At 40.8% G+C, this 15,670-nt stretch overlaps 1 protein-coding gene across 4 annotated transcripts in view; it reads left to right on the top strand.

The window, feature by feature from the left end:
- LIFR (LIF receptor subunit alpha) overlaps positions 1-15,670 on the top strand; it is a 56,363-nt gene that overhangs the window by 28,448 nt on the left and 12,245 nt on the right. For all 4 annotated transcript variants that reach the window (XR_004781275.2, XM_050716385.1, XM_035563818.2 and 1 more), the window contains 9 exons: positions 164-433; positions 3,263-3,392; positions 5,281-5,444; positions 6,652-6,797; positions 9,568-9,733; positions 9,880-9,950; positions 10,400-10,613; positions 13,433-13,612; positions 15,217-15,318. Coding sequence is in view for 3 of the 4 variants with exons in the window: in XM_050716385.1 (XP_050572342.1) it covers positions 164-433; positions 3,263-3,392; positions 5,281-5,444; positions 6,652-6,797; positions 9,568-9,733; positions 9,880-9,950; positions 10,400-10,613; positions 13,433-13,612; positions 15,217-15,318 (1,443 nt within the window). In the remaining variant the exon portion in view is untranslated. The remainder of the gene's footprint in view (positions 1-163; positions 434-3,262; positions 3,393-5,280; positions 5,445-6,651; positions 6,798-9,567; positions 9,734-9,879; positions 9,951-10,399; positions 10,614-13,432; positions 13,613-15,216; positions 15,319-15,670) is intronic.

Genomic DNA, 15,670 nt, shown 5'->3' with positions numbered 1-15,670 from the left:
AGAAATGATGTAATCATTAGTTAATGAGACCTAGTAAACATTGATTTGAGTGCACTGATGTACTCCTGAGACATGTTTTAGCTGATTGACACCATATTTGTAGTGAATTGTTCATGTTTTGTTTTGATTTTGTTTTTGTTTTCTTTTCTTCCTTCTCTGCTAGGAAAAGATACTGAGCCCCATGGGAGTGGGGTTTTTCCTCAGGACACTGTAGTGGCAGTGGGTTCAGATGTGACAATCTGTTGTGTTCATGAAGAAGGACAGCAGATAAAACGGATGACTTATGGACCAGAAGCGTACCCACTAATACGTCTAAGCAGTCGGAGCAGTGCAATCAGAGTGCTAAATGCCAGTGCTTCAGACACCAGTGGGACAAATGTAGTGTGCAGTCTGTCCGAGGATGGGATGGATGGAACTGTCTTGTTTGTGGGATGTATGTATAATTATGTTTACTAACCTTATGAAAATCAAAATAATTTTGAGCATCTTAGGGTTCTGCTAGTAAACAGATGCTATTGTGGCTCCCCTGCTATTTTCTGGCTTTTAGTTTCTGAGGATGAACTGGGAGTTTACTTACAGCCATAGAATCACAGAATATGCTGAGTTGGAAGGGACCCACAAGTAAGGATCATCAAGTCCAGCTCCTGGCTCCACACCACCCAAATATCAAACCCTATGTCTGAGAGCATTGTCCAAATGCTTCTTGAACTCCAGCAGCTTGGTGCTGTGAGCACTGCCCTGGGGAGCCTGTCCCAGTGCCCAACCACCCTCTGGGTGCAGAACCTTTCCCTAACACCCAGCCTGACCCTCCCCTGTCCCAGCTCCATGCCGTTCCCTCGGGTCCTGTCGCTGTCCCCAGAGAGCAGAGCTCAGCGCCTGCCCCTCCGCTCCCCTCGTGAGGGAGCTGCAGGCCGCCGTGAGGCCTCCCCTCAGCCTGCTCTGCTCTGGGCTGAACAAACCAAAGAACCTCAGACGCTTCACACATCTTGCCCTCTAGACCCTTCACCATCTTTGTAGCCCTCCTTTGGAGGCTCTCTAACAGTTTTGTCCTTTATATACTGTGGTGCCCAAACCTGCACAGTGAGGCCGCACCAGCACAGAGCAGGACAATCCCTTCCCTCGACCAGCTAGCAGTGCCATGCCTGATGCACCCCTAGGATGTGGTTGGCCCTCCTGGCTGCCAGGGCACACTGCTGGCTCATGTCCAACTTCCTGTCGACCAAAACTCCCAGATCCCTTCCTGTGGTGCTGCTCTCCAGCCTCTCATCCCTCAGTCTGTACGTATAGCCAGGGTTGACCCATCAAATTTGTTTGTGGAAACTCCATCACATGGAGGAGACACAGGGACTGAGAGGACGACGGGAGGGAGTACCCATGTAACTACATGTGAGATTCTCCTAGAAGGTGGCATAGTGTCAGCTTTCCTTCTTGATATCCCTTCCTAAGGCACTTCTTCATTATCTGAAATACTCAGTAGTCTATTAACAGTTGAAGATTTGTCCTCAGTTTCTATCACTTTCGATTTACATCAATTTCAGTTTGGTCCTGAGGAAAGAGAGGAAAAGCAAGAATTGTAAGAGAAAAAAAGTATTTACCAACCAGTCAAATGGAAGTAATAAAACAGACTTGAAGCAGTAACAGATGCTCCTCCAGGCAGTAGCTTCTTGGGAACTAATGATGGTGAAGGAATCCAGCTGACAATTCATCTTCCCCAGATAATCTTTTAAATATTCTTTTAAAAATTTCTTTAAAGATGCTGAATCATTGTGTATCTTCTCTGCATAACCTTGCCAGCCTCAGAAATCTCTTCCAGATACAGCTACCTCTTGAAACAAACTGTTGAAAGTACATGGTTCTTCTTTCCCGTAATTGGTCACTTCAGCATTTTGTGTGTTTTCACCATAGTGGTTACAAGAGTTGTCATCTTCCAATAGCTCCTGTTCCCCATTGCACACACTTATGTTTGAACTTAGGGTCCTTGGGGTTGAGGGACTCATTTTGAACGTGTGTTCTCAGTTCAAGGCTGTGCCTTTTGTCACCAACTTTGCATATTCAGTGTGTGATAGCAAATGCAAAAGAGAATCCAACCTTTTATGATTTTAAAGTGAGATGCAATTTTTACATTATTTGTGCACTGTTTGCTTTTATGCAAGAACCTTCCACATAAATAAGTCAGTGTTCCATGTATGAAGTCTGTGACAATCCCTTAGGGTTTTCCATGCTACTGCATGTTTTTGCAGAAAACTTTAAGAGCTGGGATGTGGTGAATTCTGTTTCCCATCACTGTTTCTTGTACTTGCCAGCATACCTACTGTGCAGGGAGGGAGAAGACTTGTCAGGATGCTATTGCTGATGAGACACATTTGGGGAAGAGAAGGTAGAGGAAATAAACGTGTATCCAAACCACTTAGCTTAGTTCTGGCAAAATAAGTGTTCTTTTTGGTCCTCCGCTCATGTTCTGAACTAAGCCTGCCACTGTTGCCTCTTGTGTTAGTACCTCTTTGGCAAAGCAGCTACATGGATGCTTTTCTGCTATCTCTTGAGAAAAAGTGTACAGGAGTTCAAATAAGGGCTCTCCACAGCCTCACATCAGCCTGGTTACCTCGTCTCTGTTGGAAGCACTGTCTGTCTTCTCCAGGAAGGCAGTCAACAGTGGTATAGTATGGGAGAGAAGAACAAACTTAAAAAAAAAAAAAAAAAAGGCACTTTCAAAGCAAAGGTGAAAAGAATGGGACATTCAGGGCTTGCTTTAACTTTCAAATTCAGGGTGGAATTCATGCCAAAGGGAACATCTTCTTAAAGTGACTTGGCTGGAGAATTTGAAGCACTGGTGGCGATGGCAGGTAAAAAAATGTGACACATAACTGACAGCATTTGTAAATTGCTCAGTGGCTAAACTGACGCTCACAATTTTGGAAATGTCTTGGCAGAATTTTAGTGAAACACCTCCAGGTCAGAGCCTAGAGCTTGTGAACATATTTGCATGTGACTTACCAGCTTACCCACCACTTAGAAGTCTAAAGTCCAGTGTTAGTCAGTTGGGGCTGATAGTAATTATCCATTTATTTATTTATTTATTCGTTTAAGAATGTTATTTATATGGTTGGAGAGTAAATATTACTATGTGTTGTGCAGCACACAGTCTAGACCAATTAGAAAAACAGAACTACCGGTGAAGCTTTCAGGAAACTAGCAGCCCAAAACTGTCACAGTGGGTTGGGAATACATTGTCTAACTGATTTGGTTTCCTTTTATGCTACAGATGCCCCTGATATTCCCCAAAACCTCAGCTGTGAAACATCCAACTTCGAGTTAATAAAATGCACCTGGAAACCAGGTAGACCCAGTGGACTATACGGAAAACGAGGAACAAAGTACAGCTTATTTGAAAGGTAAAACAATTCAACATTGTAGGAGAGGGAAGGTAGAACTGGAATATATCCATTGCTGCCTGTGACTAATTGCTCCACGTCTGCTTAAATGAGATAAAGTCTCCATTGTTTGGAGCCTAACATATTTTGTGGAAGCTGGAACTGAACTCTAAAAACAAAATTGGAGAACCCTACCCTAGTTTTGCAAAATTGCAATGGGAATTAAGGATGGCTTTTCCCTAAGACTTTTGCCATTATGGACTCATGACAAAATAAAGGGCTTATTGTGTCAAACTGCTGCCAACATGTGAATAAAACCAATATGAGAATACAGGGAGATGGAAGGATTCATTTACTCATTTATTTATTTATTTATATATTTAATATGTGCTGCTTGTGTCAGATCTTCTTGCAGACATTTACTGAGCTTCTGCCATGCAGGATGATAGAAACTCACTGAGAAGCAATTGTAAGACAGACCAGGGGGCATTTCCCAAACTCTACTAAGGAAAATAGCAATAAGCCTACTCCCATTCTTCTCCCAGCATCACAAACTGGAGTGTGTAGAGCAAGCAAAGCGTGCATTACCTGGAAGACATTAAAAAGGAAAAGTAACACTGGCAACATCCACAGAGAGAAGTGTAGACTGATTTTCTACTAGTTTGTCTTCCATGCTAGTCCATCTAAAGCCTTAAGAGTGAAAAATCCTTACTTTGGAAAAAATCATTACTTTTTTGGAATCCCACTTGCAAATGGGATTCCATGGTAGCTATGATTAGAAGCTGATGAGGAGTTAACAAAATTCCCATGGTGAGGAGGGCTCCCCTTAATGCCAGAAGAGCAGTCAGGGAAGGGAGATGGAAGAGGTCTGAGTCACCCCAACAGATGGGAAATGGAGTCTCATGGTGGCTTTGGAAGCAAGTCAGAAGGAATGAGGAGTTATGGTCACGCATGTTGTCCAGGATGCTAGTGCTAAAAAAGTCATTGGGTAGGGTACAAAGAGGTGGGTGAAACAGAGCAGATATTCAACGGAAAGGAGCTCCAGTCACTGGCTTCCCATATTTAGCTCATTAGTGAGGATGTAGTTCCAGCTTGTTTTGCACAGTCCAAAGCTGTGATGAAATGAATATGATGCATTTCAGGGTAAATATTCTCATCCTTGTCCTCAGCCCACACTGAGCTATTGAAATGAGAATGTGGTATGGAGAAAGCTCAAAGCTCAGCTAGAACACACACCAATAGAAAAGCCCAAAGGAGGAAACTAAACTTGTGCAACTGAATGAGAGGTTTATGCTGATATTAATTAAAGCAACTCCTATACATATACATACATAGATGTAGACACAGACGTAGACATAGACACTCTGGTTTTTATCCTTAAAGATGTAGCTCTAGTCTTGGGTGTTACCAGACTGCCTCTCCTGCTTTTGATTTAAAAATGGCTGAGAGTAGTGGATGTAACCCAGGCAACAAATCTTAGTTTACATTTGGCAGGGCCCATAGAAAGATGTAATATGTCATATCTCCTTAGTTCAGAAGGCAATTAGGAACATAACTCCAATGCAAATGTATGCTGATCTGAACAAAGATACTCCAAATCAGAGTCTTAGTCGTGGCTTGTGAGGTGGTTTTACAGGACCTACCCGTTTTCCAAGCCTTTGAGAGGTGAGAGGATGGAAATGTTATGCTCATGGAAGAGGAGTTTCATGTGAGAACAGGGCAAGTCGTGACTGATGCCACTTTCACCTGTGTTGAGGTATTAGATATGTCACTGCAATCAAATCATTCTGCAAGCCATGTGTCAGTGAATCCATTGTTTTGTACTGTTTTCAGTCTAGACTTCTGACTGTTGCTAGAAGATAACTTATTAAAAAACTAAGTTGTTTCCCCACTTTTTTTTGCTTTGTAGGATATCTGGAAAAAATGTTTCCTGTGAAGTAAATGAAATGAACAAAGAGCGTGTTTGTGGCTTTCCAGTACTGGCTAATCAAAAAACCTACAATTTCCTATTAGGTGTCTCCAATCCTATTGGACAAACAGAAGCATCACTTTTGGTTGATATAAGTCAGAGAGGTAAGAGTTATAAAGGGAAAGAGATACGGTTACTGCATGCTAGACATTTGTTTGTTTGAGGTTTGGTAGAAATCTGACATTGTCTGCTTGTGATTATTTTGCTTTGTTGTCACAAGTATTCTGCTTCGTTAGGTAATATGAACTTAAAAAAAAGAAAAGAAAGCCTAGGACATGTCCTGAGGCAAGATTAGGTGTACGAGGAGATTCCAGTACTCCCCAACAGTGCTACCAGATTGGATACAATGCTGTATGGATAAATGCTGCTAGTGATCTAATAATGAGCAACTGCTGTTTATGTGCTGCTTCATACTCTATTATGCATTAATAATTAAAATATAGACATAAGTTTATGAACTGTGAGTGACCCTGTATTTCAGTGTCTGCTTATAAGGCAAAGTATTATTCAGGTTTACATCAGAAGCATTTGAAGCATAAAGAAGTGGATCTAAAAGAAAACAGCGGAAGCATTACCTACTGTTGATAATAGTCTGATCATCTGCAGTTGTGAACTTACTTCATTGCACACTCAGTATAATCAAGGAGAGGGAGAAGATGACCACCTTTCTGGTGCTGACTCTCTTCCCCATCCTTTTCTGTCTCCACAACCACAGCTTAGTATTCAAGGGTTCACAATACTTACAGCGTTCAGCCAACTTATCTGAAAAACTGAATTTGCAGTTCAAGTTTGTGCATTTTTTTGTTTATCTCCTAACAACAACTACCTTGAAACTGCAATTGTCAGAGTAAATTGGCAGGTCAATTTACAATTAAATTGGCAGGGAGTTTGGGACAAGGAAAGTTCATCCAGGAGTCCTTCCCTGTCCTAGTCTGCAGATTTTAAGTTCTAACTTGCTGGGTGAATTTCACGTGTCACTGTGGTCTTCTGAAATAGCCTGCGTTTCACTGTCATGATGAAATAAGTAGAAGATGAAATGTTTTTCTGCACCTCCGGCTCCTTATCACGCATGCCCATAACATGCAGCTTAAGTAAATTTGTTTTCACATTTGATAACTAAGAAGCGTTTTAGGAATGAGGCTGCTTGCAGCTGTCTTTGAAGCACCAGCTATTCTAGGTGCTAATCAAATAATTTATTTATTCTTCTGATTCTCTTCAATCTTTTAAAAACATTTTTTTTCTAAACTGATATGATTTTTTCTTACAATAAGTGTTTTTTGTTTTGTTGTTTGTATTTTGTTAATTTTTAAGTTCATCCAAAAACTCCGGAAAAGTTAACTGTTTCTGGGAACAGCTCTACAAGCGTCCATCTGCGTTGGTTTATAAATGGCAGTTTTGCTGAGATCAGGCTTCTGTGTCAAATTGAAATTAGCAATGGTCACTCTGAGCAAAAACTGGTAAGTGTTGTTTTTACCGATTTATTTTTTTTGGCTCAAATATTGATCTTTTTCAGAGCTTCATTATGGTCATCTTATTAAATGATGAATACAGTAATGACTAGGAGTTCATCTAGTAAAATCAGAAAAAGTTGTCCTTGTCTCCATTGTTGCCTGCTTTCCTTATGTTGGTTGTTTTTAGGTAGTTTAGGGGAATGTCAGTTTAACCATGGTATTGTTTGGTATTTTGAGAAGGTGTATTCATACCTTCATGCACAGTACTTTATGCTGACCCTTTAGACAACAGTCTTTGCCAACTGTGCAGACTGTCCTTCCTGTTGCAAGCTGTATTAACATGCATTCATTCCAGGTTTTGCTGCTGCCCTGCAGACTTCCACAGTGGTTGTTTCTGATTGCCTCTAGCAACCTTTAGTTGGTTTAGTTTTTTTCCCCCATTTTCCTCAGAGAACATTTCATTTGCTTGCTGTCAGCACTTGGCATGTATGTGGCTGTAATACAGAGTTGCTAAACCTACTTGTGTGTCAGTGGTGTAGAGGCAGGATAGGGAAGGATTCTCCCACTGGTGTATCAGTAGGTAAATCCCTGGTGAGGACCTCTGGGTAGGAGGTGGTGGTTTTGGGTGGGGTTCAGATTCCTAGTGTTTGGGTTTCCGGCTGCTGCCCAGTGTTGGTGCTCTGTCTCACTGGCTGGAGCCCTTCATCCTTATTTCCTAACTTAGCACGTGGCTGGTCTGTGTCAGTGGGAAAGCCTAATGGCAAAACTGCCTGTTCAGCTATCCTGAGGTTTACCCCCAAATTCTTTGTTCGTGTGTTCAGATGGAGTGTCTCTGACCAGCTCAGGTAGGCGGATGCTGAATTACACAGTCTCAGTGCACAGAGCCTGAATTTATAATATGAGCACATTAACCTCAGAGGCTGCTTTTCAACAATGCTTATTCCTCAGGTCGATCTTTAGCAGGGGTATTTTCTTACCCAATTGCACTTAATTGCACAGCCTTGAATGAAGTCAGTCAAGCCACAGAAGTGATGCAGCTAACACTGAACATAATTGTTATATACGTTGTCTCTAAAATAACAGGGTGGTAGCAAATGCATGCTTTATAAGAGCATTTTTAAAAAAACTTTTAAAGCATTTTCAGAGCGTGGAAGCCTTAAGCTTTTGTATTTGCTCTGTAATGATGTGCTAAGTAGTACTCAGAGACTAGGCACTGCAGAGAAAATCATAGATATCGGGAATTACCAGAGGAAGAAACTGGCTTTTACATGTAAGTAACAGCTCTGACAGCTCTGTTGTGTTGGATTTTGGTGTGGTAGTGAGATATCCTCACTCACAGTTGTCTGTGTTTCTCTGCTCCCAACAGTTACTGCTTCTGGAGCAGTCAGCAGTGGAAACAAATGCTTGAGCATCACCCACCCCCAACTCAGCTCAAAATCAAAAAAAAAAAAAAAAAAAGTAGTTTTACATAGTTCTGTTTAGCCTGAATTGCACTGCTTGAAGCCTGGGGTGCATAATTGCTTATGAGCACTGCTATGAGGTCAGTAATCTGGAGCAGTGAGTGATGATAAGGTCATCTGCTACAAACTTTAAAGTTTGCTGCACCTGCACCAGAGCCCTAAGTTACAGATATTTTGAAACATCACACACAGCTTGGTAGAAGCTTTTGCAGCATTGTTACATTGTCTTTGGTTGCTTAATAAAAAACCTCCAAGTGTCCTCTGTAATAAAAAAGTAGCTGTGAAATTGTTATGGGTTTTTACACGGCATTTTGAGGATGTTTTCAGAAGCTTCTCCATCCATATGAGAGATTGTTGGCCTTTTTATATTTTTCAAGTTGTCGTTTGGCTGTAGAAATGCACAATTAGTTGCAGCTTAAAGTCACTTGGAGTCCAGTTTTTGGCAGCTGTGATGCACATGTGTTATAATTAGAATCAGTAAAATATATTCCCAGGCTTAGGGGTTTTTAAGAAGTCATGAAACTGAAATGTTCTATAGACTTGCACCATTTTAAGAATAACAGGAGAGAGTAGTGCTGTGTTAAGAGCTGTGAATAGAGGTCAGCTGGGTATGACTTGGATACTATGTTTTGAAGGAAGAAGGTCTGTCTAGTATGAAGGTTGCATGATAAGCTTCTTGTGCAGATGGACTGCCTTTGGCAAGTCTTTTGTCCACCCAGTCTGCTGTTCACACACACAGTGTGAGTGCAGATTCTGAATACCAAAGGTGAAATCCTGGCTTGCCTCATGAGCGGCTTATAGAAGAGAGGGGGACTAGACAAGGTTGGTGGGAAGCTGCAGCTTGCTCCTCTGTGCAGAGTTCATCCTGTTGAAGGCTTACACTTTTAGGGAACAGTTATAGCAGAGAAAATGAAGTCCATGTTCTCTCTCTTTTTCATATTTTATATCTCAGAAGTGTTACTGACTGATATTTCATTTTTCTGTGCTACTTATGACTTCATTTTGACAGACATCTGAGGTGTTTTTCCTTTGTTTAGGGTGACTGCATAGGAAATACTTTCATTTTTCAATAATCTCCAAGCATAGTTGGGTTCTCACACTGCTTCTCTGTATGCTCTGTGTGTCTTTGGAGAGACTGCTTTCTATCAGTTAGACAAGCAACAGCTATGTAGGATTTGACTGCAGCTTTTTTTTTTTTTTCACACAGTCTGTATTCTTGGGGGAAAATACCACCTTTTTTAGGTGTTGACTTTCAACATAATCTACAAGCAAAATAATATATATGTAGCATGTCAAATTCTGTAAATTTTTAACAGCACAATGTCTCCATGCCTGGTGGAAAATCCTCGACTTATACAGCTCAGCTGAATACGCTGCACCCCTATACCAAATACTGGTTCAGGGTACGCTGTTCAGCTGCTGACCACTTCTGGAGATGGAGTGACTGGAGCAGGATAGAGGAGCACACAACACTGGAAGCCCGTAAGTTTATTCAATTCTTTGATGATAAAGTGTGGAACTTGTGAAGCCAAGTGTTTTTAAAATCAGATATCTAAAAAGCCAGCTTTCTGATAGATATTAAATTGTCTAGTATGCAACTTGGAAAAAAAAATCTTCTTTTTTCTTAGCTCCTGCAAGAGGACCAGATATCTGGAGGGAGAGAAGTCCTTCGGGAAAAAGTCTAAAAATCTTCTGGAAGGTAGATAGGACACTTAAAGTATTAATATATTGTGTAATCTAACTATGAAAATCTATTTTCCTACAGATTTATAAATGAATGAAATTTATAGTAAATAAATCATTTTTTTTTTAACTTTTTATATAACTATCCACTGAGATAAATATTTCCCCAAACGGGAAGTTACTGAAGTCTTATAATGTAAAGTTTGCATTGAGAAGCATTTTACTGGAACAATTAAATTTTTAATACATCCCAGGGAAAACTAATAAACTTACAAACTTACATATTGATTTCTAAAGTTACACTTGAATAATTGTCTTTTCTGCCTGGTAGTCCTATGCATTCATCAGATATGACTGAGACGTTACATTCATATTATCCTATGCCTTATTTTTGTTTGTTTGTTTGTTTTGTTTGTTTGTTCGTTTTTCCATTTTGATTGTAATGTGCTCTGTGTCTGTTCATAGCCCTTATCCCTTTCTGAAGCCAATGGAAAAATAGTGTCTCATGAAGTTTCCTGCTACCTGCTAGAGAAACCACTGGAGTATAAAGAAGTCACAGAACCCTCAAACAGTACTGAGATAAAACTTGGAAGAAATGACTGTGTAGTTAGTGTTGTAGCCAAAAATCATGCAGGCTCGTCTCCTCCTTCAAGGATAACAACTGTAGAACTTCCAAGTGGTGAGTACTCCCAGTGGAGAGCTAAGCACCTTCAAAGTTTGGAGAATGTCTTGTTGAGTTTGATGATTGAAAATAAGATGATACTTTCTTTGTTTGTTTGAATTTGGTTTGTGTTTCTTTTTCCCACTCAGTTCTACTGGATGGGAGGAAAAAATTACTGCTTTGTTCTTAGGGTAGTGTCTCTCCAATTAACTGCGCTCTCTGCATAAAAGAAGGGTGATAGTGTACAGCCTCTGCAGCTATGTTGCACTTTCCTGAAGACCTCCCAGGAACAACAAGGATGAAGCTTCAAAGCATTAGTGTAGTTCTCTGATGTTTATGGAGCTCAATTTATTTCTGTGCGTTCTTGTTGAGACGCTGAAAAGTGTTACATGCCAAAGAATCAGAATAAGGATTTGGTGGTGTTTTGTGCCTTTTTAAGAAGGGAATTCTCGGTTCAGTGCCTCTGAGCTCTGCAGGAGAATATTAATTGGGCTGGCCAGTAAAGTGTTGGCATCCTTGTGCTGGGAGCTGGGGTTTGAAAAGAAGGTAGGACTTCAGCTTCCCAATTAAAGCACTGCCACTCTTGCTGTGGGCTTTTGTAAAGGAAAGTAGCTGAGCCATATAATGATTTTCTGCTCTTAACACTGAGCTTGTGGAGCAGATAATATCACATATTACTGTTGAGAGTCCATGCTTCCCTGCATGCCAGGAAGAGTGTAATCTCCCAAAGACAAAACCCCTGGCTCCTTTAGCTGGTTTGCCTGGAGGATGTATGGTACTGCTTCTTCTTCCCACCCAGAGAGCAGATATCGCAGTCACCCTTCTTGCAACTCATGTTCTGATAAGAAAATGCCATCTCTTGCAGGAAGAAGCATGCTTTGAATGAGATTCACAGTGAGAGAAAAACTGAGTTTGTTTTTATGCAAAAGAAAATCATTGCTTTTAATGTTTTTTGTGCTTCTCCAAAACAGCAACACACAAAAATATATTCTCAATCTGCTCTCTGGAGGGAAAAGTAACAGGAACAGATAAAAGGACAGGGCAGATAAGGGAATGAAAATGCTTTTGTAGCTCTCCTTGAGCAAAAAGAGAACTAGACTTTGGGAGCTGGGGAGGTCTCTGTAATAGGTTTGTGGTGTGGGACAGCTGATGGCAGCTGGAGCTTTGCAATCATTTATAGCTTTCTCTTGAAATGAGCACTTGGGTGTCTGAGGTTCTCCTTGGTGTTAGCCAACTTGCACTCGATGAAGGTTTGCTCCCAAGTTGGTATAGGAATTGTCTGAGTCACTGGCTGGAGTCATGAAAGATGACTCATTTACTGAACTGGATGACATTTCTACCCAAACATCTTTTCTGGCTGCTTCCTGTGTGCAGTCTGTAAGTGCTTTTAATGTCTGTAAGAGATCAGTGGCTCTGAAGCTTGAGATCTGTTGAGGTTTTGTGAAAACTGAAAACACAAACAAAGGGTACTCTGCCTTAATTTGTTGCTGTCTCTGCAAAGTGCTGTACAGAATTTGGGGCACATAATCTGGCTGTTACAGGCTCCCCTCCTGCAGTAGTGCTGTAGTGCTGGTAGTTATTTCTACTGCTGTAGATTGCAGCTATAAATACCCCAAAATAAGCAGTACTGTCCTCGGTGAATCTTAGTCTTCTGGCTCAGGAAATAATATTGAATGTGGTATATTTAAGCATTTTAGAGAGTCTGTGCTCACAGTCTGTAAAAAGTCTTTCCTGTAAATAGGAAAATTAAACAGTCTAATTAGAAATATGTTCTTTTCCAGCATCATAGAAGTGTAATTTCGTTGGATGTGTAATAGCTTTTAGGGAAAAGTATTGAAAGATTCTGGAGTTGACTTGTCTTTGTTTAAGTATTTGTTTTTCTTGCCATGAGCAAAGTAGAAAAGGATTGTACACTTAGCTGTATGCTAAAATTATTTAGAATAAGGCAGTCCTTCAGCATTCACAGCTTGTCTGTGAGAGTGAAGTTTTCACAACATTGCTTCTTAAAAACTGCGCTTCAGCCTTCCATGGTTTATAGCTTTAATGACATGAAATAATAGACTCAATAGGGAGCATAAATGAGAAAAACTCAAACCCTGAGACTGTTTTTGAAGATCTGTTGTGGGGCCACAGCTGTTGTGATGGCCTTTGGAAAACATCCCTTAGCTCTGCAGGGTCTGACAGCCAGCCATGGAGGAAAGCTGCAGGAATCAGAAGTCATTCCCAGATCTGATCAGTTCAAGGGCAGCCAAGCCTTTAATAATCAGAAACAAACAAACAAAAATATGAACTAAAAGCAAAGCAATTTTTGTTTGTTTGTTTACCCTGGTGGTGAAACTGGTATCTCCATAAAGCTCACCGGGGACTCAACTTTTTCTGTTGATTCCCAGTGAGTAATTGTTGTCTGTGATTGGGCGAGTGACAGCAAGACAGTCTGAGAGAAACACAAAGCAAACTGTTAGATGAAATAACAGCAGGAATTTATAGCTGCAGGCTCCTGCCAAATTGTTGTCAAGTCAGATTTGAACCTGCCATCTGCTGTAAGTCCTTACCTTGAAAAAGTGCTTTTTTAGCCAGTCCTGAGCTGCAGTACTTCTCGTCATCATACTTAAGACTGGCTGTGGGATTTGCTGCAGGCTACATTTTATTTCCAGCATTTCACAAAGCATAGCTGAGTGCACCGCTTCGAATTTCACAGTATCAGGAGTGCACTTCTTGTTCTTAGAAATGACTGCAGTTTATAAAACCTTTGTGCTGTGGCTGAAAGCCTTTCTTCCAGCTTGGACTACAGATAAGTGTCTAGTCTCTGATGGATTTTTGTGTCGTCTTTGTCGCAGACAATGTCAAAACAGATCGGGCCGTGGCAATGGGGAATGGAATTTATATTTCTTGGAATTCTTACCCCAACATGACCTGTGGCTATATAGTAAAATGGTGTCATTCATCTGGGTCTGAACCCTGCAGTGTGGACTGGCAGAAATTTCCTTCAAATACGACAGATGCAGTGATAAAATCTGGTAAGTCAGAAATCGTTTTTTGTGAGTCTTTCTTGGTCAGAGCCTGAACAGCAAGTGAAATGATAGCAGTACCAATACTATAGATCAAAGATTGGTGCACTGCTGTGTGCTTGTGTATACAAATGAAACTCTTCTTAGCATTGCATTTATTTTAATTTCTTATGTAGCCATGTCAAAGCCAAATACCATCTCAGCCTTTGTTTATTAACTATTTTGAAAATTACCTTTTCTAGCTACACTGAACAATTTTTTAATTCATCATAACACATAATGGTTAATCTAGGGTCTGGGGTTTTATTTGCGTTCTAAACATAAACAGCCTTGCTCAGGATGGGGGAAAGACTAATCCGTTGTTTTTACATCAGGCAGATTTTTTTAAGTGTGACCTCCATGTGTTGGCTTGCTGTCAGCAATTGAAATTTCCTGGAACAGGGCACATTCCAGGTCTCTAGATGCTGGTGGGCAGATCAGGGAAATGAGACTCAGCTGTGGTGGGACTAGCAGGAGCAGAAGAGGAAAGAGAGGACCCAAGAAAGATGATGGATTTTTCACTGCTCCCTAAAAGGATATATATATTTGCTTTCTGGAAGAGTTCAGCATATAAAGCCTCCATTAGAGAAATCAACTTGGAACTGTGTGCATTGGAAAGTCAGTGTGAGGGTGAATTTTGTCAAGGGGGCAATATGTTTTCCTGCTTATAATTACAATGCAGTGTCCATGTTGTTTTTGTTTGTGCTGACTAGAGCTTGATTTTTCTAAGCAGACAATACTGTATCTGTCTTAAATGCACTGCTCAACTCCTGAGCTCTTTCCTGGGATGCTTCTTGCAGTGTGGAGCTTCCAGGCTGCAAGGGCAGGGCTCAAGCTGGCACATTTGCCTCTGTGCTTGGTCCTGCTGGGAGAATCTCTCCATCTGGACCTAAACTCCTGCAAGATCCACTTGACTTCTGTAGTGGTCCACAGTGGCATCGTGTTTAGAAAAAGATTGATGGAGTCTCAGTGTGGAAATATTGACTTGCAGAAATCACAAGGAGTGGTAAATTATTTATGCAATGTATCAAACACCTATGCCTCCTTCAAAGACATATAAAGTGGAAGTTTGATGACTCTCTGGGTTTTGTGGAGTCATTCCAGACCTAGAGTTCATTGCTGAAGTGCTTCAGTATCACTTTTGAGAGTTCTCTGATTTTTTTTTTTGTACTGTTGTTGCAATAGGTCTATGTATTTCAAAATGCATTTTTGTTTCTGAGGAGGAGGTGGGATCTACATGGCTGCTGTGGGTGGAAAGGAAAGAGATTGTTTCTGGTAACTTCAGTTTGTGTTTCCTCATGGAAAGAGCAATTTTTGCAGTTTGAGTAGCTTGTTTTGAATTCTATTTGTTTAGAACCAAAATTTCTCCAAGACCTATATTTGCTTACTGGTCCTAAACTACACCTGACGGCCTCTCTTTTATAAGAATTGCAAGTAGGGGTAGTGTTTATACCTAACGCTGTAGCCTAAGACTCATTTTTTATTACATATTTATATAAGTCTGTGCCATACGAAACTTAAAAGCATCACACTTCATAAGTGACATCTTCTTACTATCGGGTTTTCTCTTACAGCTCTGTTTAGACCTGGAGTGAGATACAACTTTTCACTATATGGTTGCAAATCCAGTGGATATCAGTTACTGAAAAACATAACTGGGTATACAAAAGAGCTGCGTAAGTGCACTTTATCGCTCAGGATCTGTAAAGTGAATTTAGACTGTATCTATTTTTAGCTCAGTGTTGGCAGAAGATTGAGACCAGAATCTCCATACAGTGCTACTGACTTCTGCTCGTTCTCTGTGTATAGTTGCAATATATTTCTTCAGCCACTTCAACTCCCAGCATGAAATATCCCCCTGTCCTCCAGCATATATGGTGGCATAGGGTTTGCCACCACAGAGCAGAAGTTTGCTCTGTAGACAGCGGTCTTCAGGGCTGAAGGCACAGTTATAATGTGAACCACAGGGATGTGGTCACCTCTTCAGGAGAGGAGGCAGCTTCTGTTGATTTGTCAAGTCAAAGCACA

Source organism: Cygnus atratus, chromosome Z (genome assembly GCF_013377495.2).
Source record: "Cygnus atratus isolate AKBS03 ecotype Queensland, Australia chromosome Z, CAtr_DNAZoo_HiC_assembly, whole genome shotgun sequence".
NCBI lineage: Eukaryota > Metazoa > Chordata > Aves > Anseriformes > Anatidae > Cygnus > Cygnus atratus.
The sequence above is the reverse complement of the archived record's forward strand: the minus strand, read 5'-3'. Positions and strand labels throughout refer to the sequence as shown.